Source organism: Tyto alba, unplaced genomic scaffold, assembly GCF_018691265.1.
Source record: "Tyto alba isolate M040663 unplaced genomic scaffold, T.alba_DEE_v4.0 Super-Scaffold_28, whole genome shotgun sequence".
In the NCBI taxonomy this organism is placed as follows: domain Eukaryota; kingdom Metazoa; phylum Chordata; class Aves; order Strigiformes; family Tytonidae; genus Tyto; species Tyto alba.
Window position 1 is genome coordinate 18339725 of NW_024881302.1, and position 22244 is coordinate 18361968.

The window sequence follows — 22244 nt, forward strand, 5'->3', positions numbered from 1 at the left end:
CTCCGCGCCCCGCGGGAGAGCGTTGTGGGGAGCCTCCGGCGAGCAGCGCTGCCGGGTAAGCCGGGGCAGAGCCCCGCCGCGGCGGCACGGGGCCGCCTCCACGCTGCTGGGCGAGGCGGCCATAAAAAACAGCGGGGAAAGGGAAGAGAGGAGGGCGGCTGAGCCGCCCCGGCACCGGGTCGTGGCGCGGCGCGGGCGGAACGTGGGAGGCCGGTTGCCGGCAGCGGCCGGGTCGGCCGCGGTGCGCAGCGGCTTCTCCCAGCACCCGGCCCCCGGAAGCGGGCGGCGCGGCGGAGCGGGCGGTAGGCAAGGCCGGGGCGGCGCGGGGGGGAGCGCGGCGCGCAGGCCTGCCCGGCTGCGGGGGCCCTCCCGGCCCTCAGCGGCCCCGGGGCTCCCCCCCGCCGAGGCCGGGCCGGGGGCGTCAGCCCGTACCGGCTGCTTCAGCCCGCGGCAGCCTGGGCTGGGTCCCGTAGGCGTTGTAGGGGCAGCCGGGGGACGGTGGTGAAATCTGCCTTAGACTCGAGCGAGGGGTGTCGGGGAGCCCACCTGTGCCCTCAGGTCACCTTCAGAAACCGCGAAATTCTGGATGAGCAAGAAGTTGATGAGCCTTGCAGGGAGTCAGCCCTGCTCCCGCTCCCCTGCGACAGCCGTGGCCAGCTCGTCAGAGCTTTCTGTGTCTCCTGGTGGCCCTAAACCCCGTGGAAAGCCCTTGGGATGCTCGGGCGTGGCGTGGGTTGGAACCCCCTGGCATGGCTGGTGGTGACAGGGCAGCCTCTGTGGTGGGGCTGGGGCCGCGTCCTGCTCGTCACCTTTGCTTTTCTATCTAAAATGCTGAGGTTACTCCCTCCTGGGGTGCTTTCTTCGTTTGTTGGTTGCGTGATGCATTTTAGGCAGTGTCCGTTGTTGGTTTGGCTGTGCCTGAGATTGTTGTGTTGATGATCTGTGGCATCTCAGGGGAAGGCTGGGGGTTTCCAGCAGAAATAGGCAGATCCAGAAGACTTTAGACACTTTATGAGCAGGGTCTAAGCAAAGGATATTTCTGTTAAAATTAGCAGCAAAAACAGTTGACTGTGTTGACATTTAAAATGTCAACTTTAGATTTCAAACAGTCTGTTGAAACGAGTGGAGTAAGATGTACAACCAGTCATGGATTTGGGAATACCAGCTCTGCAGCCTGAGCTCCCAGGCCTGTTCCCTGGTTACTGCTGTATGCCACATTAACAAATGAGTAGCTGATCAGCTGGTTTTCAACTGCTGGGTGTCCGGAGAGATATTTTGTACATCCTAAAAATTGTATGAGAGTCTTCTCTGCCATATCTGCAGCAGCCAACGGACAGATGATCTTCTTAGATATTATTTAACCTGAACTATAGCTGCCTAAAACTAAGCTAAGTTAAAAGGTTGGGGAAGGTGTAAGAGGAAAATCTCACAAACTAGAGAAGATAAGGATGAGAAGTGTTTCTCTTCCATGTGTTTTCCCAGATGACCGTGGCTGTCTTTAAAAAAAATCTCAGTGAAAAATCAATGTTTGAATTAAGAGTCTGTTGATAGTGCTTCTCTGAAATGTCCAGTGGATGGACACACCTTTAAGAAGGACAGCCATGCAGAGACGCTGGAAGTCTCTTGTCACGATACTCTCAAACAACTATGACATCTCTTGAGGAAAAAGAAGAATAAAAAATCAACTTCGAAAAGTTATCTGCCCAATATTGCTGGTGATAGCATTGGTAATTAAAATAGAAATACTGAAAAACCTCGTTCAAGTGCTTATTTTCTTCATTTTTCTCTGTGTTCTTTAAAATATCCAGCTCAATTTAAGTTTTTAGAGTATCCAGTTATTGGTAAATGTCACTTGTAAAGTTTTGGTACTGGTAATATAGCTAGAATGTTATCACTCTAGCTAAATCTATATTATTTTAAATAATTTCTGAACATATGTGTGTATGTGCATTCCTGACATGTTCAATCTGTTATTTTTCCTTTCAGAGCCCCTGTATGTGTATAATTTATTTAATTTTTCCTGGGAATATGTCTGTGGGTCTTGGAGAAAAAGAATGAAAATCCTTTTTCAAACCTAAAGCTAAATCATGAAGCAAATCTCATCTCACCTGATAATGTTTCTTTAATAATCTGAGTTAGGCAAGGGAGTATGAGAGGTGGTGAAAGGAAGACTATTTTGGCCAGTACCCTTGGACAAACCACAGTCCTTCTAAAAGAAAGAAGAACAAAATGTAGGGGACAGGTTTTATTTGAAATTTGGTTAAGGACCAATCTAATTAATTGTGTCTGTTAGCTGATTTTCACCAAAGTTTCCTATGCGTGTCAGGATCAACTCTTTTAGATAGGATATGTGTTCTTCAGTGTTTTCATGGTCTTCCAGGAAAAAACAAAACAAAACAAAACACAAAACACCTGAGTCTTAGCTATTTCAACAGAAGTGAAAAACAAGCTTGGATGTCATGTATTGTTTTTCAGTCCATTTGAGTCTAATGACTTGTCTGGTGAAAGATGACCTTTTTCAGTTCTACTGCAAGTCTTCAGTCCTTCCTACTCCTGATGTCCTGCACCCTTATAGTCTCAGGGTGTCACGTCTGCCATTTTTCTACACTTCCTGTGATATATCTTTCTGCTTCCCTTCCGCTTCTGAAGGCTTGCAATTCTATGAAAAACATATTTTATTGGAGGTTCTTCTGAGGTCCTGCTTCCTCACAGACTCCACATCTGAGGTTATCCCTCTGGTCAGAGAGGGAGAGATGGAAGTCTCTCTGTGGCCTCCAAGTCTCACCGTGGGCTGGAGGGTCTGTGGGGCAGCAAGGGATGGTGCTCAGTGCCCTCAGCACCTGCAAACACTGCTGCCAGCAGCATGCTGCGAACAAAATCCCTCACGAGCACCCTTACACCTGTTTGAGGGGAAGTCTTGGGGCATGCTTTGCAGTTTTGCAGTAAAAGGGAAAATTCAGTCCCAGGGAAAAAAATCATTACTCCTTGCAAATACTGCAACTGTGGTGTTTTTCCCATCGGAGGAGTGAAACGTGCACCAAGGAAACTTCAGCTTGCTCCCTTGAGGAGCTGACAACTCATCCGTGAGCAGACATGTCCTACTGCTGCACTTGGCAGGGCTGTGGGGCTGGGAGTAGGTTAATCACTTGCCTTTGCTGCTTGCCCACTGCCTCCTCCATGGTGTATCAAATTGCCAAATGATGAGAATAACTAGATCAATTTATTAAAAAGAGAGAAAACCAAACCCACCAGGGACCTCCATGTTGCACGTCCTCTCTAGATGTTATAAATACCCTCTGTGTTGCTCTTTCCGACTGACTGGGTCCCTCGCAGAGGAGCCAGCCTCGGGGGCCTGTGGAGTTTTCACATCTCTAACAAAGCGCTGAAGGACGAGAAAGGACAACGGGTGCCGGATGCCGACTGTTCTGCGCCAGCGCCCTCCTTACTGCAATTATATTTCTGTTAGAAACCTCCACCTTATTTAAAGAGACATTGTCAACTGCCTCAAAGCTCCTTTTTGTAAGTCTTAGAAAGCTGTTGAGATGTTTTCTCAATGACGTGAAGAAAAATATTGTAGGTAAAGAACACTGATAAAGCAGAGATGCTTCTCCATTTTTTGGATCTTGTATCTAATGAATTAAAATTACTACATAAACTTCAAATGGTTAATCACTATAGTGCCTTTTGACAAAATTATCATCTGTTTCCAGATGAGGGGAGCGAGACAAGAAGAGGTGAGCGGCTTGACCAAGGTTGTTCAGTGAGGTTGTTGCAGAGCACAGCTGTGGGTTCTTAGGTGATGAAGGAGGCTCTAAAATTGTATGGCTTTATAGCATAAACCAATATTTGATTGTCGGTAATAGGAGGAAATATTCCCCAGAGGCATCACAGTGTGCCACGATGTAGTCCCTTCTCTAGGAAGTGCTCGAATGCATCTGGTGTCAGATCCAAGATCTGAGGCTGGATGGATTCCTGACCTTGGCCGGTCTGACAGGCTGTGCCTCTCAGCGTACCGTTGTGAAACACTGCTCCAAGACTGGGAAAAGGGCTTTGCTGAGAAACTCTAGGCTTGACGCCCCTCACTTGAAAGGCTGCAGCTTGTCAGGAACCTTCTAAATCCCTGTTGGCTGTCACTAACGTCATTATCTAGTTTCAGTGCAGAGGTGAATGGTTGGGCTTAGTGTTTTAAAACTTGACTGGGCCTCCTCACCAGTGATTTTAGTCAGCTCAAATTTTCCTTGCATTCTCAAGTTTTATTTGTCTGTTTATTGGCAGGTGTACCATTCATCCAGGATTGCTGCCATGGTGCTTAAGGTCTTCTTTCCATCGTGCTGCTCTTCGGCAGAAAGTGGCATTTTGATCGGCCGCTGGATCTCTGAACAGAACTCTGCTGTTATCCTTGCCGTGGTCCATTTCCCTTTTATTCCTGTCCAGGTGAAGCAGTACCTCAGTGAAGTCCAGCGAGTGACTAAAGTCAGTGTTTCTGTGCTCGGCTCATGGAGCAACAGCAAAAAGGAGAAAGAACAGAGTCTGAGTGAGTTCTTGGAAGACCTTGGGACAATATTCTCCCATGAGCCATGGATTCAGATAAGCAAAGAGAGAGACAACAAATTCTGGAGCTGTTCTACCCTTCAGAAACACTCTAACAGCCCTAAGGAGGAAGAAATCATCCTAGTGTACTATGACCAGCGCAAAGTCCTGCTTTCCCATTTACATCCCCCTTTGGACACAGCTGCCTCCACTGACCACAAGGCAGAGGATGCTTCAAAGCTTGCTGCCATTTTTGACACAGTTGCAAAGAGTAAGATACTGTTCATGACGGACAGATACGATGATGGTCCCATCAAGTTGACCCACTGGCAGTCGGATGGTGTCGAAGCTAGTATAATCGTGGAGCTGATGAAGCAGGCCTCTGTGCCTGTGTGCATGTTGCTGACATTCCTGCTTTCACTTATCTCTGGGATCTGCAGGAGCCGGTAAGTGATGTGACATCAGCCAGCTTATGTTTCGCATGGAAATGTAATTCGTGTTTAGGCGTTTTCAGGGTTCCTGCTCAACCCCAGTGAGAAATACAGTCGATACAAAATCATTCTGTTGGAAACGAGTTGCTGCAGAGCTGCTATTAAAGTTCAGGGAGCTCCATTGAAAACACAAGGCTAAAGGCTCCCTCAAATATGGTAGAACTCTTCAAGGAGGTGGGAGGTTTTCTGGGGAGGCACTGATCCCCTCCCAGTTTGTATCAGGGGTAGCTCAGCCCCACTGGGTTTCCAGCTATTCCATGGCTGACAGAATGACATGAGTATCTCCTTAATGGCTCGATAGCTGGGACTCCCTACTCCCTCTTTGCTATGAATCCTTCCACAACTGTGAAAGATCAGCAAAGAGTGTGTCTAAATACATTGTCAGACAGTGGTGCTGCAACCTTGGCACCTCATAACACATTACGGGGAATGCTAGTCTGTGAGAATCCTTGGTGCAATCCTGTTGTCACAATCATGAAACTGAATAGGATGCTTCAAATGTAATGCGTGGCAAGTACTTGAGGAAAGAGGAATTCTAAAGAGGAATTCTGTACCAGAGAGGAATTCTGTGTGCATTTGAAGGGGAGAAGCTTCTGTGTACAAAGCTTAGTAACACATCTGGTCAGTGCCTAGAGAGGTTGTACCAGAGAGGGGAGTGGAGTTCAGGTTCCAAGCTGCAAGGGGACACTTTAATTGATGAAATTTGGATAACAGCTACTACTGTATTCATGGATAAGTCTTCTCAAGTACAGCCTAAGGGTATGGGGAACAGAGTCTTCTAGCAAGTTTCCAGATGTATGATACTGTAATAAAAAAATTACAGTGAAACTCTTATGCAAGGTTTTTCTGAGCAGTTGGGTTACACATTTTAGTACACAAAGGGAAAACTGTCTGGTTTTGGATTACTCGATTCGAAGAGGTTAAGGGTCAAACCCAAACCTGATATAGTCGGGGACCACTGGTTCCTGGTAGACACCAACTATGCATTAATGCTTGTTAGTGGTAACTAAGTCAGAACATTATGTTCGGGTAGAAGATTGGGAGTCAGCTCTGAAAGTCCTTTTTCTGTCTGTCAGTGGACTGTGTGTGACTACCAACAAACAGGATGATCCTTTTATGTGTATGCACTTGGTCTTAAGGTCAGACTTGCCTACCTTGATCGGTGCTAGGACTCAGACCAGGCTTAAAGTCAAGTTAAGCCCAAGCCTTGCAGGTCTCCAGAAGGCCACAGGCTAAGCATAACTGAGCTTGAGCTCAGTCTGGCAGGTTGGGCACAGGTAGATGCTACCCAGCTTATCCAGAACTATTCTGATTTCAGCTTTTCCTAAACCCAGTATGCATGCTTTGAGCCAGAGCAGCAGCCAGTTGTACGTGCCAGCAGGCAAAATGGAAGGTTTGCTGTGCATAAACCTAGGTTGAACTTGATCTTAACCTTGGAAGGTAGACACAGCGTTCCTTCTGCTTTGTTTTATTCACCCACAGTATCAGCATTATATTTACTTACCTTACAGGTGTGTTAAAATACCAGTCATGGACAACAGAGATTAGTACCAGCTCTATAACAAACTTCCCACTTGACCTCCTAAATCATTTAATGTAATGTGGTTCAATTTAGCACGTGATGTGTGGTACAACCTCCTTTGTGCCAACATGCACAAGGCAGGGAGGGTTCAAGATGTCACATGCAGGCATCCTTCCAGTCCCTTCCTCCCTGTGCTGGGACAGGACATGCCATAAAATAAGATCTACCTGATCTTCTCTCCTTCTGGTCACAGGACGTCTTTCTTTCTTTCCCAGGTTTTTGTGATATTAAGGGATAATCAGCTTTGAAAACCTAAAGAAAGAGATCAGTGATGTCTTGTCGGGCTGTGGAGGTTTGGGGCGTTTTTGGATATGCCACAGTCGTGTATTTGCGCTGGGGAAGCCGGGCAGCAGGGTTAGAAATCTCAGAAAGTGGGCGCTGGCATCCGTGCAAGCTTACCCAGCGCAATGGAGCCCTGTACATCTCAGATTAAGGCATTTCTTCAGCACCACCTCGTGCTAAGGGGTGGACATTGCAACTCTCTTTTCAGAAGGACTTGTGTGGAGGATTCCCATTACCGGTGAAGGTCTCTAGTGTGCTGCTGGGGACATCGGGATGATTTAGTATTGAGGCAATAAATTCTGTGTGCTCCTTTTTGAAAAAGTCTGTTCACAAACAGCATGACCTCTGATTCCTCATCCAGAAGGGAGACACTGTTTCTGCAGTTTCTAGCAAGGAGCAAAAAGACAGCCAGGGGTTCTGGTTAATGGAGCTTTAATATTTGCATGTGATCCAGATTTGGAAAGATTGCTTTTCATCTGATATCTGAAAAATCCACTCTCATTCCGGGAAAAAAAATTGAATTGTAAAACGAAGAAATGCTTATGCTGACTATGTTAATTTATTGCTAAAATTCCTTATTTTTGGAAATATCCCAAAGATCTCCTGCTGCTTCAGTAATGCAGTGATATGTCACTGGGTTTTTTGTTTGGTTTTTGTTTGTTTGGTTGGTTGGTTTTTTTTTGTTTGTTTGTTTTGGTTTTTTTTTATTTGGTTGGTTTTCCATTATACTTCTGAAAACTATTCTATATAATGTGAAAACAAGTGGGAGCATTTATAGCAATGCATAGTCGATATGCTCAGGGGTAGGAGACCACGCAAGAAATATTTTTGGCTCTCTTCCTCAGGACTCCTAGAGATGAAAGTTACTGTAGCACATCCTGCAACTATTATATTGAGCTTTTTGCAGTATGCTTGTATTTTTATTTAAATGAGTATGTGTATGTATTTACTTTCCAAAGAAAGTAAGTGGAATAGAAGTTGTTCTCTTGATGTTCAGTGATAAGAAGAGAGAGTCAGTCATAGTACAGACAAGCACAGACCTCTGCCGTGTCTTTTGGGCCCATCCAGTTCAGCCAAGGAGATGTGCCTACCCATTGCAGGCTGCAGTGAGTGCCCATGTTGGGGTTGCTGCTGGCTGCTTTGGAAATCATTCTCACTCGTTCAAGACATTCCTCAGGCAGAAGAGAGCAGCAGCCTGTCCTTTCCTTTCACCAGGGGTGCCTGGTCAGTGGGTGACACACAAGCCTCTACCTTGGGGAGCTATGGTGCAGCAGTGAATGGTAAGATACATGTTGCTGGGAGAGGATGGGGAGACTGTCAGCCCAGTGAGTGTTTAGCACAGGGCCCCAGGGCTGTTGCTTTCTTGAACTGAGGTGGTCTGGCAGCTGTTGGTTTGACTGGTAATTTTTCACCTTCAGCCATCTGTACGTAACCACACAGGTAGAGTGTTTCTCCTTCCCCTTTATTTGCATTTCAAGTGCAATTCTCTGCTCCAGCAAAGGTTTGCCACACCAGAATTTGTAACCACTGGGCTAGGATGTGATGGGAAGAGAAAACTCATCTGCAGTTGTGCCTCGGTGAATCTGCGAACCCAGGTCTTTGAGATCAGTGGCCGGTGCTGTCGCCCCCCCAAGTCTCCCTCCCCTGCATGGTGCTTTTTCCTCCGCCACTTTAGATATCACCTCCTGACAAGTCAGCTGAAGAACAGTGCTTTCATTTGTCTCTAAGGTGGGAGGCTGTAATGAAGAGCTGAGTAACTCGGAGGCCTCAAATTAAGAAGCATGATTCACAGTACACTGCGTGTATTTCAAAACCAGTGTGTCTGAAATTTGAATGGGGAGGAGGAAGGGGGGACTTCAGCACTCTGTTTATTAAGCTGACTAACCTTCCACAAAGGATGCTTGAAAGGGCTCAGGAGGATGAGGGGGAGGAAGGGGATAGCAACCACAGTGAACTGATCAGGATTTGAACGAGCCATACCCTTGTGATTTGTGTGAAATGTATAAATGGCAGCTGGAGCCCCAGCCTGCCCATCCTGCGTTTTATCCTGACCAGTCCTGAAGGCATTCTGCTGCTGGCCAACAGGCTGAACTCCTCCAGATGAAATCTGGGGGAGGCATGCACAAGTTGCAGGGACACCTCCGGGCCACGCTCGCTAATGATCCAAACAGCTGTACAATTTCAAAAGCAAATCAGGATACCAGGAATAATTTTAGCGTTTGGAATTAATGTAAACTGAAGGAACATGCCAAAGCAGTAAGAGAGAGTAGGTGAAAGGAAGTGACTAAAAGTGAGCATGGATTCCTGGATCCTTAATAAGAAACAGTGAAACACTGTGAAAATAGTGAAACAGCCCTTCTGTGCAGGAAAAAAATGATGCAAATTATGTCCACGTCAGAATTTATTTCCTACAACAGACACGGTGCTTTGTGTTGCTGTACCGCTACTGTGTGTTCTTTGACTGGCCTGCATCCAGTGGCGTCATTTTAAAGTACACAAATTGCCATCGTTCCTTTCTTTATAGGTTGTGTGGTAATAAAAGTAACTCCCAAAAATAATAGAGCATCATTCAGTACTTTTCTTCTGAGTCATAAAAAAAAAGCATGAATATTTCCTCCCCTACAAGCCTAATGTGGATATTAACTTTGTAAACCTAATTAAATGCTAAATGTCGCGTTATCTACATAATGCTGGTCACCCTTGGCAAGGCAGTGAAGAGAAGATAGAAATGAAGACCCTGAGAAAGGAATTTGGAAGTCATAAAGAAAAAAAGGAGAAAAGGATCAAGTGGAAGAAAAATAAAAGAGGGGAAAAAAGGGACAGAAACTGCAGGGAGAACACAGCTGTTTGTTATACTAAGCTCATACTAGATAGAGACTTGTGTTAGTCATATTGGATTTTATGAAGCAGTTGCACCATGTTGTGTTGTTGCACTGTACACACAACTGCCTTGACTTCAGTTTCCTGGAGACTCAGAGCACTGTGCAATCCCAGCGGTGTGTCCCAAAGCACAGGGTGGAATGAGGGTTGCCTTCTGGCTTCCCTGGGAGAGCAAAACATTTTACAGAATGGAAATGAGAGGTTGGGTTGTCTGCTTTAGATGTCTTAGTCTGGAAGTGCTGCCTTAATACTGTTAACCCTTAAGAGAGTAGTTAACATCAAATATTCTTTAATGCTAATGTGTTGACACCATTTCCAGTAGCACAACCTTAACTTTACACTGAATGTTTTGCATGGAGTTTGTATGCTGGACAGCCTGCTATATGGCAAAAGCAAAAGGGGACATTCCCATGGTGTTTCTGCAGGGTGCTGAAGTTTTGGCCTTTGTCTTTCTTATGGAGCAAACTGTCAACCTGTGAGCAGCTGGGACATCGCCTGCAGCACCTCCAGGTCATCAGCAGCAACAAGAAGGCTCAAAACCAGACTCAGCTAATGAGGTATGGAGTACAGAGTCATCCACACCTTTGCTCGAGTGCTGTCTCCTCTGGGGAACCCAAACCATGAATCCTGTGCCTGCACAGCACTACGGTGTCCTCACTGCACCGTGTCATGTTGCCTTGCTTGCTCTACACCCTGCTAGTTTCCAGATCTTTACTCCACACTCTGTTTATATTAATTATGCCTTTTGCTAGATACGTGCTTTTTTCCCTTGCTTGGGAAGGGTGACCAGGATCTTGCCCACGGAAAGCTTGCACTGCACCCATTTGTGTAGTGCTTTGCTATCACTACTCCCACAGGCTCATTGCTTTCACATATGCTGCTGTTAACCACAAACTGCAATCAGTATTCAGTGGTACTTTTCCTAAGAGCAGAAAGGTTTAAATGATCCCCTCTTTTACCCACTCTTTTGGGGAATCTTCCTTGCAGTAACTGCAGACCAGAGATTCCAACAGCAGTAAAAAAGTCAGTGTAACAGAAAAAGCAAACATGCAGCACAGTGAGTGGAACAGGGAGAGGCAGAGATCTGAGACAGATATTGAATGCCCTGTGGCCATTACACAGCGAGTCTTGTTCTGTGTGGTTCTCTGATCCTGCAGTAATAGACTCCCAGGGAACACTTAAAATAGATTAACAGATTTGAAGGCCAAAAGTAACTATGGTTGTTTAATCTAATTTCCTGAATTTCCATGTCATGGAATTTCATTCAGAAACTCTAGCAGTGAAGGGGCAGTTCAGCAGTCCTTCTGGGTATATGTACCCAGAAACACTATTTATTACATTGACTAGGAGTTCAACTAAAGTATACCTCTTGGAAAGCCATCTGATCTGAACGTGGATACTCCAAGTGCTGGTGCCCTTAGCATTGGTAAGTCCCTCCCTGAGTATATATATACACTTTGTCTAACATTCCTCTTTGTAGCTTCAATCCCACTCTTTGCTCCCCTTACTAAAAAAGATTTTGTGGTGTGGCAGGCTCTGAGTGCCTCCATGTTTGGCCACAGAAGTGGCAGCACACCAGTGAAAACCAAAAGATCTCTACACCTTGCCTTTTCAGTAAATTGTCCTGGTATCCCTGGGATGTTAAAGATGCTATGTGAGTGAAACCGACAGTTGTTATTGAAACATTAAACACTGTCCTTCATTTTTCTATAACACTGTTTCTCTTTATGCTGCATGCAGGAAAGCCAACATTTTTGTCTCTCTGCTGGTTGATGTGGCTCTGGGGATACTGCTGGTGTCCTGGCTGTACAGAAAGAACCGAATTGGTCACCTTGCTGACACTCTTATCCCTGTGGCTGATGTAAGTCTGGCCTAAGCAGTTTCTCTTTCACCTGCTGTGGGTACTGACCAGCTCTCGATGCCTGGGGGTACTTGTAAGGAGGCAATGCCTTACACACAAAGATTTCAGAGAGAGTCCTGTCTTAGGTCTCCTCAAGAACAGTGAGATCTTCAAACCAAGCCTGCTGGGGCTGCTCAAAAGGAACACAGCTCTGCTTTGCATGTGCAGTGAGTAGTAATTAGACGTTTACCAGAGGGTTGCTTCAGCTCCTAAAGTAGCAATTATGGCTCGGGCAGAGCTCTGCAGCTGCAGATTGAGTGGCTACCGAACCAGAATGCTTTTATTCTGGAGTCAAGAAGAAGTGTCCTCAAGTTGTGTCTGTGTGGGGCATTTGGGGGGGAAAAAAAATCTGTAACTTGAACTGAACCTGGTAAACTGCTGAAAAGTCAAACTTGATAAACAGTGCAGCTGTGCTTGTGATGAGGAATTTCATGGGAAAATCCAAAGGCATTAGCTAGTTACGATACAAACACCTGAAATCCTAAGAGCTCTGGTATACAGATGGTAAACTAGGAAAACTTGCTGTGTCCAGTGATTTTCTCAAACACAACTCCTCTTGCCCACTACAATCCCTCCGCATCAGCATAAATTCACGAAGAACAAGCATGACTCATACTATCCTGCTCTTCTGGTGGCTCATTTTAGGCACAGTACTCCAATATATCTCTTTAGTGGCAGTAAGGAACATATAATGTACTTCAGAGGCTGGAGACTAGACCACTAATCTGAAGTTAGCTCCGTTTTAAGAGCTTCTGTGTCTTGGGAATACATGTGCAGCCAGTGTTGAGCACTGTCATGCAGCTGCACAGCCTAATCCTTTCTCTGCCCACTTTCCTTTCATTTCTGGAAGAGGAGGTGGATCTTTCCATTGGTTTCTTTCTAGCAGCTGGAGAATGTCCTCTCTTTGCTCTTTCACCAGCTTCTTGTTTGGGAGGAATTTTATTCTGATCAGAGAATTCCAGCAGCAATTTATTTTTCCTACTTATGCTGTCTTTCTTGGGAAGAGCTCACATATCTCTTGATGATGATCTGCTTGGTCTGTGCCTAACCTTTTAGTTGTTACAAGCTATAGGTTTCTGATTGTTCTTGTACATGCTGTGCTTTCAGAAAGTGCGTATGGAGTGTCCAGGATAGCCATGGATCATGATTATTGCTATTTTTGTTATCTTTCATAGTCAAACTTTTAAGGATTGCATGTTTTAAGGGTTGGTGCAGACACTATTCAGCAGCAGTGGTGGGGTAGAAAGGACCACAATTCTTGGAATACACTTGCTCTTGTATTTGAGCTATATACTAAAAATATTTTTCCAAGTCTTATTCCTAAGTATTTTCCCTCACAGATATTTCAGCTGGAGAAGTTTAAGTTCTCTAGAGATTTCCCTATGGGATTACTGGAAGTGTCCAGCTCTCAGAAAGCTGATTTCTTAACAAGTCTGCAAGGAAGTGGCTTTTGGCTGCATTCCTGTTTGCACAGGTGGCTCCAGGAGGGGTTCCATCTGCCCAGTGTCTTTGGCAGATGGATGCTCTCCATGCTCAAGGTGTATCCACTCCCAGCACCTGTCCTGGGTCGGCTTGCTTGTGAGAGTTGTTCATTCGTTCCTCTTTTGGTAATTTAGCTCAGCTGTCACTCAATTTACGCATCATAGTTTCAGTTATTTTCACCATGTCTCCTACATGTGTGGACTTCATTACCTTGCTATCACCAAGAGCTGTTTACTTACTTTCCTGGAAGTGACAACTCCTCCCTGTGTGAGTGGCCAGATAGTCAGTCAGTGCCTTTCTTCTCTGCTTCTCCAACCTTATCAGTTCAGGCCACTTGCAACTCTTCTTACTTTCCAGCCTTACTTTCTTCTTTCAAGCATATTAGATTGTGGACATAAAATCATTTGGCAGCCTTTTTCTGCCTTCAGTGGGCATTGATTTATATGCATTATGTACAGGCCTTAAAAAATGCAGATCTGAGTGATCCCAAAATATACCAGTGACTTCAGCATGTGGTGGGCAAGCCAGAACCGCTTCTTTTCCAGTATGACAGCAAAATCTCCCCTTAGCCATTCAGCAGTAGGTTTCCTCTTTGCTGCTGAGTGTCCATCTGGTACGCATTATTCCCATCACTTGGGCTTTCTCAAGTGCTTATGTGTTGCCAAGTTCAGTAATGCAAACTTTCCCATGTGCAGAATGAGTTAGTTTTCTTTCCCTAATGCTCCTTGCTAGTCTGCTTTTGATAGGTGCCCCAGATCTGATGATGGTATTGACCTTGCATCTCTGTATCTGTTAGTAAATAGAACATTATATATATTATAAGAAGATTATTATATATTATAAGATTATATACATAACCTTATTTTAACCTTATTAATTTGATTGATTTTAATATTGACAAACTAACCTTATATAGCCTATAACCTTATTGATTTGATTAATTGATTTTAATATTGACAAAGTTGTAGCTGTGTGGGGTCTGGAGACAGTGCTCATTTTTTTCCTAGAAAACTTCTCTCTGGAAGGGAGCAGATGCAGGTAGGTTATGTTGTCTCTCAACAACTGCCAGGGTCACAAGCTCAGCCTGCTGACGTGTGGACTGAGCCGTGTTCTCTAGCCGTCGTTCGTCATCCACTGATACAATGGTTCTCAAATCAGCACTTAGCTAGCAATTGTTGATGATGCACAAGACATCATTGACTGCAGCTCCCACTTTCCCAGCTTGATGAGTTGCGCAGTGCTGACTGTAATAACAAGTTACTTTTGTCAGTAAATGAGGCAGATGTGATTCAGAGACACCTAGGGAGTAACTGGCGAGTATGCAATATGAAGGACTGATTTTTGGAGCAGGCTTTCAAATCCAAGAATGGAAAATGTGAATAATATTCTCTCTGTAGGTGCCCTCACAACTCCTACCCTCCTCCTTCCTCTTGCTCCCACCATGCTTCCCAATGGTTGTCCTTGGGTTTGCCTTCCACAAGACAGCCTTCTTTCAAAAATACCCAATTCAAAGTGCTACATTTGTCTGTTTTAAAAAGAAGAACTACTTATAAACCATCTTTTTTTTTTTTTTTTAACTTCACCTCTTTCATCTTTGCTGATGTCTCTTTTTCTTAAGCTGTAATCTCTTTGAAACTGTTAAATATTTATCATAGATCGTGCCTCCAAAAATGTTACTGGGGCTTAGAGATAATTGGATGTAAGTTCCTGTTCAGTCACATTCTGCTAATTTATAAACAAAGCAAGCAGAAAGGACACTTCCTGGAAAATATTCTTAGATGTTAATTTGTAAAATAGTATAACTTAGAGCCCCAAACGCCTGCAATGGATGTGTCTGATAAGGACTGATAGGCAAATGTGTCTGATGAGGAGTGCTTTGGCTCTGCTTGCTCTGACTTGCACTAGATGCTCTGCTCGGGAAGCTGGCCCTGTTCTTCCCGGTGCCCGTGGTGCCCATCCGCAGCGTGCTCTGTCTCCTTCTCCATCCGTCTCACATCGCCGTGAGACCCATATGGAGACTCGAAAGGAGAGCAGGACAGTAAAGAAAGTATTTCCACAGTCATCTCTCCTAAACCATGTTAGCTTTAGTCTCCGGTTTGGTAATGTCCCTACACCCCTTATGAAACACTTCCAATTCACTGTATCTTATTTATTAATACTGGCCACATTCGGTATTCATGACTGCAACAGGAGAATTGGACTCCCAGTCACCTTCTCTGATTCTGCTTGCTATTGATCAGTCCTAAAATATCTAGCTGGAAAACAACCTGAAAGGTTATGCCTTAGAACTATGTTTTGAAATGCTATGCCCAGCTGAATAATGGCAGGCTAGGGCAGCTTCCCAGAGCTACATGCCCCTGTCAGAATTTAGTATCACCTCTGGGACTGGCAGCCTCGGGAAGTACTTAGTGCTGAAAAACAGCCTTGCTGAAGGACTGCTTTCAAGCATTTAAATATTTCATTAAAATCCCCAAATGCTTTTTCTAAGTTACCAGTCCAACACTTTAAATATTAAAAACAGTCTATTTATAAAGTAACTAACGCATCTCAGCCACAGAGGAAAAATCCATGGGTTCAAATCAGTTCTGCCTTGCAGTGAGACAAAGGGAAAACGAATGAAATAAAAAGTCAATCCTTTTGGATAAGTTGAAGCTGGAGCCCTTAATTTTGCTACTATACTAAAAGTAAATGTTTACAAACTCATTTTGCAAGGATCCTGTTGGTTAATAAATAACATGGAATCATTCCTTGGAAATGATGGGGCAAGTAGGCTACAGTGCATCATCAGCTTTAGGTAACAGTCTTGATTCTTTTACATGTGCACCATGTGCCGTGAATTTATTTGCATGGACTTGACTGTAAGTGGGATTTTCAGAGGTAGAAGGCTTTTACTCCCAATCTCTGTTCATGCGGGACAGTGTGAGAGGTCACTTCTTCCAGGTATGTTCCCCATCTGTTTGCTGGAGGTTACCACTCTCAGCTGCCTCAGTTCACAGCCTGGTAAATGGACTTCACTGCTGGTTTCAGCTTAGGTGAGTAGGTCGGGTGCAAACTGCTGAGGAGCAGAGCCACCCCATCGTCTGCCCTGTCAGCTGCAAGGGGGACCTCCAACAGAGTAGTTGGGTGGAGAGAGAAAATCAGTAAATAACATCAGCCTGGGATTAAATCACCAGAAACTGTGGGTCAAAGCCCTCAGTGATTTGGGGACGAGCTTGATTAGGCTTTTTTCTCAGTGATTCAGAGGGCTTCTTTTTCAGTGGGATGCCATCAGTATCTCTCCATGAAGCCTGCAGAGAGACACGATAGTGGTGGGCAAGATCAGTGCTATACGGCATGGTTAAGCTTGCCTAGTACACCACACAGTATCAAGAAAATTTGTTTATGTACAAAATACATTTATAGAATTGTGTTTTCTACCCTGCTGTAAACACATACTGGTTATTTATTTGTAAAAATGAACATTTTTTGCCCATAGATGCACTGCCATCTTCCCCATTTTAAAATCCTGACAGCTTTCCCCACAGTTAGCTTTCTTGCTCAGTTGTGACTTTTCAGTTGACTGTCCAAAGAAATCAATTTGTGCACCAGCATTTGCCATCTATTTCAAGAACTCTCATGACACCAAGAAATCATACTGTGCGAGTCTACCAGAGGTGGCCATAAACAAACACTAGATTTGTGTGCCCGGCACTGAGACTGTTTAAGTAGATCAGCTTCCTCTCTGCTGTTATGTTTGGATTCAGTAAAGAGTCCATAAAGGTGCATTTCTGATTTAACTAGTTGTCTGGAAAGTAGTTGTTTGAATTTTATTTTTTTCCCATTGGTTTGAAGGGTGTGGTAAGAATACTGGGGAGGGGGCATCGCGTACAGTGCGCTGGACTTGCTCAGTGCAGTAGCAGTGTTTTATCTCAGGTGCCTTACTTCCATGTGTTTGTAGCACGTAGCTGAAGAGCTCCAGGACCTACTCCAGTGGCTAATGGGAGCACCAGCTGGACTGAAAATGAACCGAGCTTTGGATCAGGTTTTGGGCCGCTTCTTCCTTTACCACATTCATCTTTGGATTAGTAAGTGCAATTGTTTAACTTTTCAGCCTCCCTTTTTATCTCTTCCCTCCCAAGCGTTTAATGTTTGCCTAGAGGTGAACAATGAATCAAAATGCACTACTGCAAGTACAGACTCGTCTGTGAGTCTTCCTGCTGTGGGAGCTTAAGCCAAAGTTGGACTCCCACACAAGGAAGTCATGCGTATTAAATAAAGTGCTTGTATTGATGCTTTGCAAGAAGTGCAAATCACGACGGAGCTTACTTGGTGCCATTAGTGGTGAGTGTCCAAGGACAGGCTTTAGGTCTTACGTAGGTTTTTGTAATCTTTGCCGTGGAAGAGGCAGCTGATAGGATGGGGATGAGGAGTGTGCTCTCAAGATGCAAATGACAACCCTGTCATACCACTGACTTCAGCCTAGTGCAATTTTATTATTTCAAGTCCCTTCTTGAAATAACAGACCTCTTCTATCCTTGATAAGTGTCTTGATGAAGGAGTACAGTCATGATGGACGTGAACTCCTTACTTTATTATACTGATTTACTTTATCCACCAATCAAGTATGGTCTTGTTTCTGTGACTTTGCTTCACTTTAGTGATGAAAGAGTCTGTATGCCTCCACACTGGTTTATTTTACAAAAGCCATATGGGCTGGCTTTTGTGGGAATAGCAAGAAAAGGGGAATGATTGCAGAAGAGGTTGATGTGTGCAGTTAAAAATGCAATTAGGAACCTGGACACAAATCTAGAAAAGCAAATTGCGTGTGGAGCAAGGTGACTGCTCTGTTAAAGCTAAGCATGTGCTTCCCTTCCTCACAGAGCTACTACATCTGGACAGAAACCCTGGGGGAAAGAGAGTTTTTGTTATCCCTCTAAACAGAAGATGGCATCTTAAGGAGTTTTCCAGTTTTGTTTCCATGTTTTTCCATGGCTATGATTTCTGAAGCAATGTTCTAGGGTGGGGAGAATCAGTCTTTTGAGAGTGTCAACAGGAAGATGTCTCAGTCAAATACTGACACCCTGCAATGTCCACTAGGCTACATTCACCTGATGTCCCCGTTCATTGAGATGATCCTCTGGTACGTTGGTCTGTCGGCTTGTCTGGGCCTGACTGTGGCTCTCTGCATCCTCTCCGACATCATTGCCCTTCTGACCTTCCACATCTACTGCTTCTATGTCTACGGAGCCAGGTGGGTGATCTCTCCTGGCTGTGTCTTGGGTATGTTTGGAGAGAAGGGCCACGTCTCTAATTTGTGGAGCATTCAATCCTGGTGTAGTTCTCCTGAATTCGCAGTTTAGCCAGCAGTTAATTTATTGCAATCTTTTATACATGTAGAAATGAAGGCCACAGTACTACAGGCAACCTGTCTTTCAGTTCTGCTTTTAAAATATTTATTTATTGTGGTAGTGACCTGGAAAAATAAAACTACATGACAGGCAGAGAACAAGAAATCAGTTCACCCCATCCCTTTGATTCAACCTTATAGTATTCTTTTCAGTTGCACCCTACCCAGTAATTTTGAGGGGAACTGGAGGAGAGGAGGAGGAAAGGGGAACTCTTGTATTTCTAGAGAAGCCCCAAAGTCCCTCCCCATGCCCTACTTCAGAGGCTCTTGTCTACATCATGGAGCACAGATGACAGGTTTGGGGTTACAGCACAGCTGTGACACCATCCTGGTGTCATTGTCTGGACCTACGGAAGAGCCCCACGGCCTGAGAGCTGGGCCATGGCTCTGAGAGAGTGTGTGGGAGTGCAGGGGGCTTTGGGGCATGTTGGGGTTACTGTGCAAACAGTGCCCACCAGTGTGCTCTCTTCCTGCCCTCCACTAACACATGCAGCAGCAAGGAGCCACACAGGCCACTGGAGAATAGCTGCTCTTGCCAAGGAGATGAGAGACAAGGAACTTTTGGCTTATAGAGAGTGGTCGTCATTCCTCCCCAGGCTGTGAGCAGGGGGCTTTACATTGCAAAATAGAGAAAAAATAGTGGAACTTTAGTTATGGGCAGTTTAGGGAATGGTTAGAAATATTGAGGTATGATTTATGAATCAGGTAAGTTGTGAGCATGGGGCTTACACCCACAATCAGTAATGTCAGTAGTGGGGAGTCTCTTCCCAACACCTCTAATTACTGGAATCTCTGTTTTGGTCCATGAGGATATCCTTGCTCCTCCTAATTGTGCAGAGAGTGGAAATAGGAAGAGCATTTTCTCAGCTGATTGCTTGTCCCTTGCGAGCTGCAGGGAGCCAGCCTACCCGCCTCGGCTGTTTGAAGTATAAAGCAGCTATATGTTGTCTTGCCGCTGGCATCAAACTGCCCCTGCTGTGCCAGGTGCCTCCTGTGGAGAGTCAGGAAGGGATAGCATTCACCCACATCAACACAGCCACCACAACACCGTGCGTTCCTACAGCTGGCAGAAGAATTTGCTGGTTTGGGTGCTGGTAAAGCCTGAGATCCCCCTTCTGAAACAAACCGCAGAGTGAAAGGAGAGCGGGCATGTGCGTGCAGGCAGCCAGGGAAGGTGGGACGGGTGCTAGAGCAGGAACACCCGCTTGGTGTCATGTCGGGGTGCACGGGGGAGTGGGTGGCCTTAGTCAGAGCCACAGGGCAGGTGTGTACCAGCAATCTGGAGGAGTTGTCCTGGGCACCCTCCTGCTTAAGGATTAGTGCACCGAGCTGTGCCTGCCAGTTTGGGGGCACCCTGCCAATTCCTTGAAGCAGTTGGTGTTCCTCAAACCAGATTTTTCTCTTGGATAAGACTCCTTGCCTCTGCTTTCACAATGCTGCCTTGAAATCTGAGCAGCCTCCATGCCTTAACTAGGCTGGTTAACTAAGCTGGCTTTTTTAGCTCGGTTTTTCTCAGGCTCTGTTCTGCCCCGCAGGTCGGTTGTGTCCCCTTTCTTTATATCTCTGTATGTTGGACACTGCTGCCCAAGGCTCTTTGTGCCTCTTCTCCATCCCAGGGGCTCTTTCTTCCTTGATGTTATTCACTAGGGTGTCTCTTTCCCACCTCTTATCACCCCAGGCTTCTCTCACCATTGCCATTTTTCTGGGAGGGAAGTAGCTCCAAGTGTTTTACACCAAGTTATGGAAGCCTAAGGAAAGGATGCAGTAGGGGCCACCAGACATTTAGTTGATCTCTTCCTACTCTTAGGGAATGTTTGAAGCTGTGCTTTACTAAAGAAGGTGCAGGGGCTCCAGTCCTCTCCCTTGTCTCTTCTGTGCTGTGGAGGCAAAATTGAATTGCATTGACTGAAGTGTGAGGGGTGAGACCTTGGCTATTCCTGCTGTGAAAGGAGTGTGAAGCAAGGGGGACGGGGCAGATCTAAGCTGGAGAGACAGAGGTGAGCTCGGGGGATTAAGCTTGCTGCTTCTTTTGCTGCAGGGAATGTGGTGGCATGGGGCTGGCGATTGCTGCTGCTCATAGGGGCCACCCTCCAGCAGCACTCGCCACTTCCCATATGCTGGCCTCTTCATCAACAGGAGCAGAAACCAAGAGCCTTGCCACAGCTCTGGGGCATGGCATGGTCATTGCCCTTCAGTGGCCCAGAGCTGTCGGCAGCAGCCTGCTTTGCCTGTGCCAGGGGCCAGCCCAAATATGGTTGACTGAGCAATTAGTATTTTATCCGCGTCATTCCCGGGTTGATTTCTTTTGCCGCCCTGAGTTCTGCGGTGAGTGGGCGCAGGGGCGTCATGATGACAGCTGTTTTGTGTTGCAGCTCTGGGAACTCGCAGCTCTAATGCACAGCGTCTTCTCTTTGCTCAGGCTCTACTGCCTGAAGATTTACGGCCTGTCATCGCTCTGGCGCTTGTTCCGTGGGAAGAAGTGGAACGTCCTCCGGCAGCGAGTGGATTCCTGCTCCTATGACTTGGACCAGGTAGTGCTGCAGCACCAGGGGCTCTGTGCAGGATGCTGCCCACGAGCAAGGCGATCCTATCCTGCTTTGGCTACTGTTGTGACAGAAGCCGCGGGGGGCTTTGTTGTGGCCGGAACAAGTGCATGCCCCAGCACTCTGCAGCCGTGGCTTTGCAACCAAATGCTTGGACTCTGCCGCCCGGCAGCACCCCTTCACTTCTCTGCGGGTTCAGGGGGCCTAATTCTGGCAAATGCTGAGCGCCTGCAAGGCACCCTGGTGAACTGCAGCAGGTGCTGCAGATGCTCACAGCTCCTGAAGCATAGGAGTGGGTATGGGGGAGGGAGGCAATTTAAACAGTGGTGCCCAGCAGTGTTGCCACAGTAACAGACGTGACAGCGTTTCTATTAAAAGGCCCCGTTTCATTCACGTTGCGCTGGAGCTTGGCCCACACATTCTCGCTCAAGCAGCAGGGGCAGTTTTTTTGTCAAAAGTTGTAAGCTTTTTTTAATTTCTGAAAGGCCATGCAAAAGTTCAGCAGAGCCTGGACCACTCCATGCCAGCAGTTGCAAATGTCACTAAAATAATACAGTCATATTTGGTAACTTCCAGGGCCAGTGCGCCTCTCTCCATTGCAGCAGATAACCTTGTGCTCTTTACACCACAGTGAAGGAGCTATTTTTCTGTTTCTTTGGTGATTAAAAGCTTCCGTGGCAGGAAGACAGTTTGCATCAGGGCTCAATCCCAGTGTACTTTGAGGAGAGCTGGTTTGGCACTTCAGGCTTCATCCTGCTGCTCTGGACACCAGTGGGAATTACATCGTTGGCCTGGTTGGGAAGAGACATTCAAAGCAGACCTTAAAAGACTTTTGGAGATGTTACAGAGGAGGGGAGAAACAACTGCTGTGAAGAGAATGGATTGGGTTATGAGCTATTTCTGGTTACGTGCGTAAAGCTGGGTGTTGTTCCACCTCTGTGACATGGCTGTCTGGGTTATTTTCTTTCATAATATACCACGGCCATGATCTCTTTTTGCAGAAATGGCAGTGCCCTGTGTTCCTGTGGCCTCTCTGCTCTGGAAGCGGTGACTGAAAATTGAAGAGTCAGATCCCTATTTGTCATAAATCTGCATTTCTCCCAGTTGGAATTAGTTAGACTTATGCCAGCTGGGCTGACCTAGAATAAAAATAACTTTTTTGTGGGCA

The 22244-nt window shown here is 45.8% G+C and overlaps 1 protein-coding gene across 4 annotated transcripts in view; it reads left to right on the plus strand.

Annotated features, from left to right (window-relative positions):
• PIGQ (phosphatidylinositol glycan anchor biosynthesis class Q) overlaps window positions 1–22244 on the plus strand; it is a 37679-nt gene continuing 15435 nt past the window's right edge. The window contains exons 1-8 of one of the 4 annotated variants that reach the window (XM_032998383.2): window positions 87–302; window positions 3334–3519; window positions 4276–4976; window positions 10191–10322; window positions 11506–11626; window positions 17085–17211; window positions 18224–18377; window positions 20953–21064. In XM_032998383.2, the coding sequence (XP_032854274.1) occupies window positions 4303–4976; window positions 10191–10322; window positions 11506–11626; window positions 17085–17211; window positions 18224–18377; window positions 20953–21064 (1320 nt within the window). In that variant the 5' untranslated portion in view covers window positions 87–302; window positions 3334–3519; window positions 4276–4302. Of the gene's footprint in view, window positions 56–86; window positions 303–3275; window positions 3520–4275; window positions 4977–10190; window positions 10323–11505; window positions 11627–17084; window positions 17212–18223; window positions 18378–20952; window positions 21065–22244 lie in introns of those variants that run through there. The other 3 variants (XM_032998384.2, XM_032998382.2, XM_042798353.1) reach the window with 3 other exon arrangements.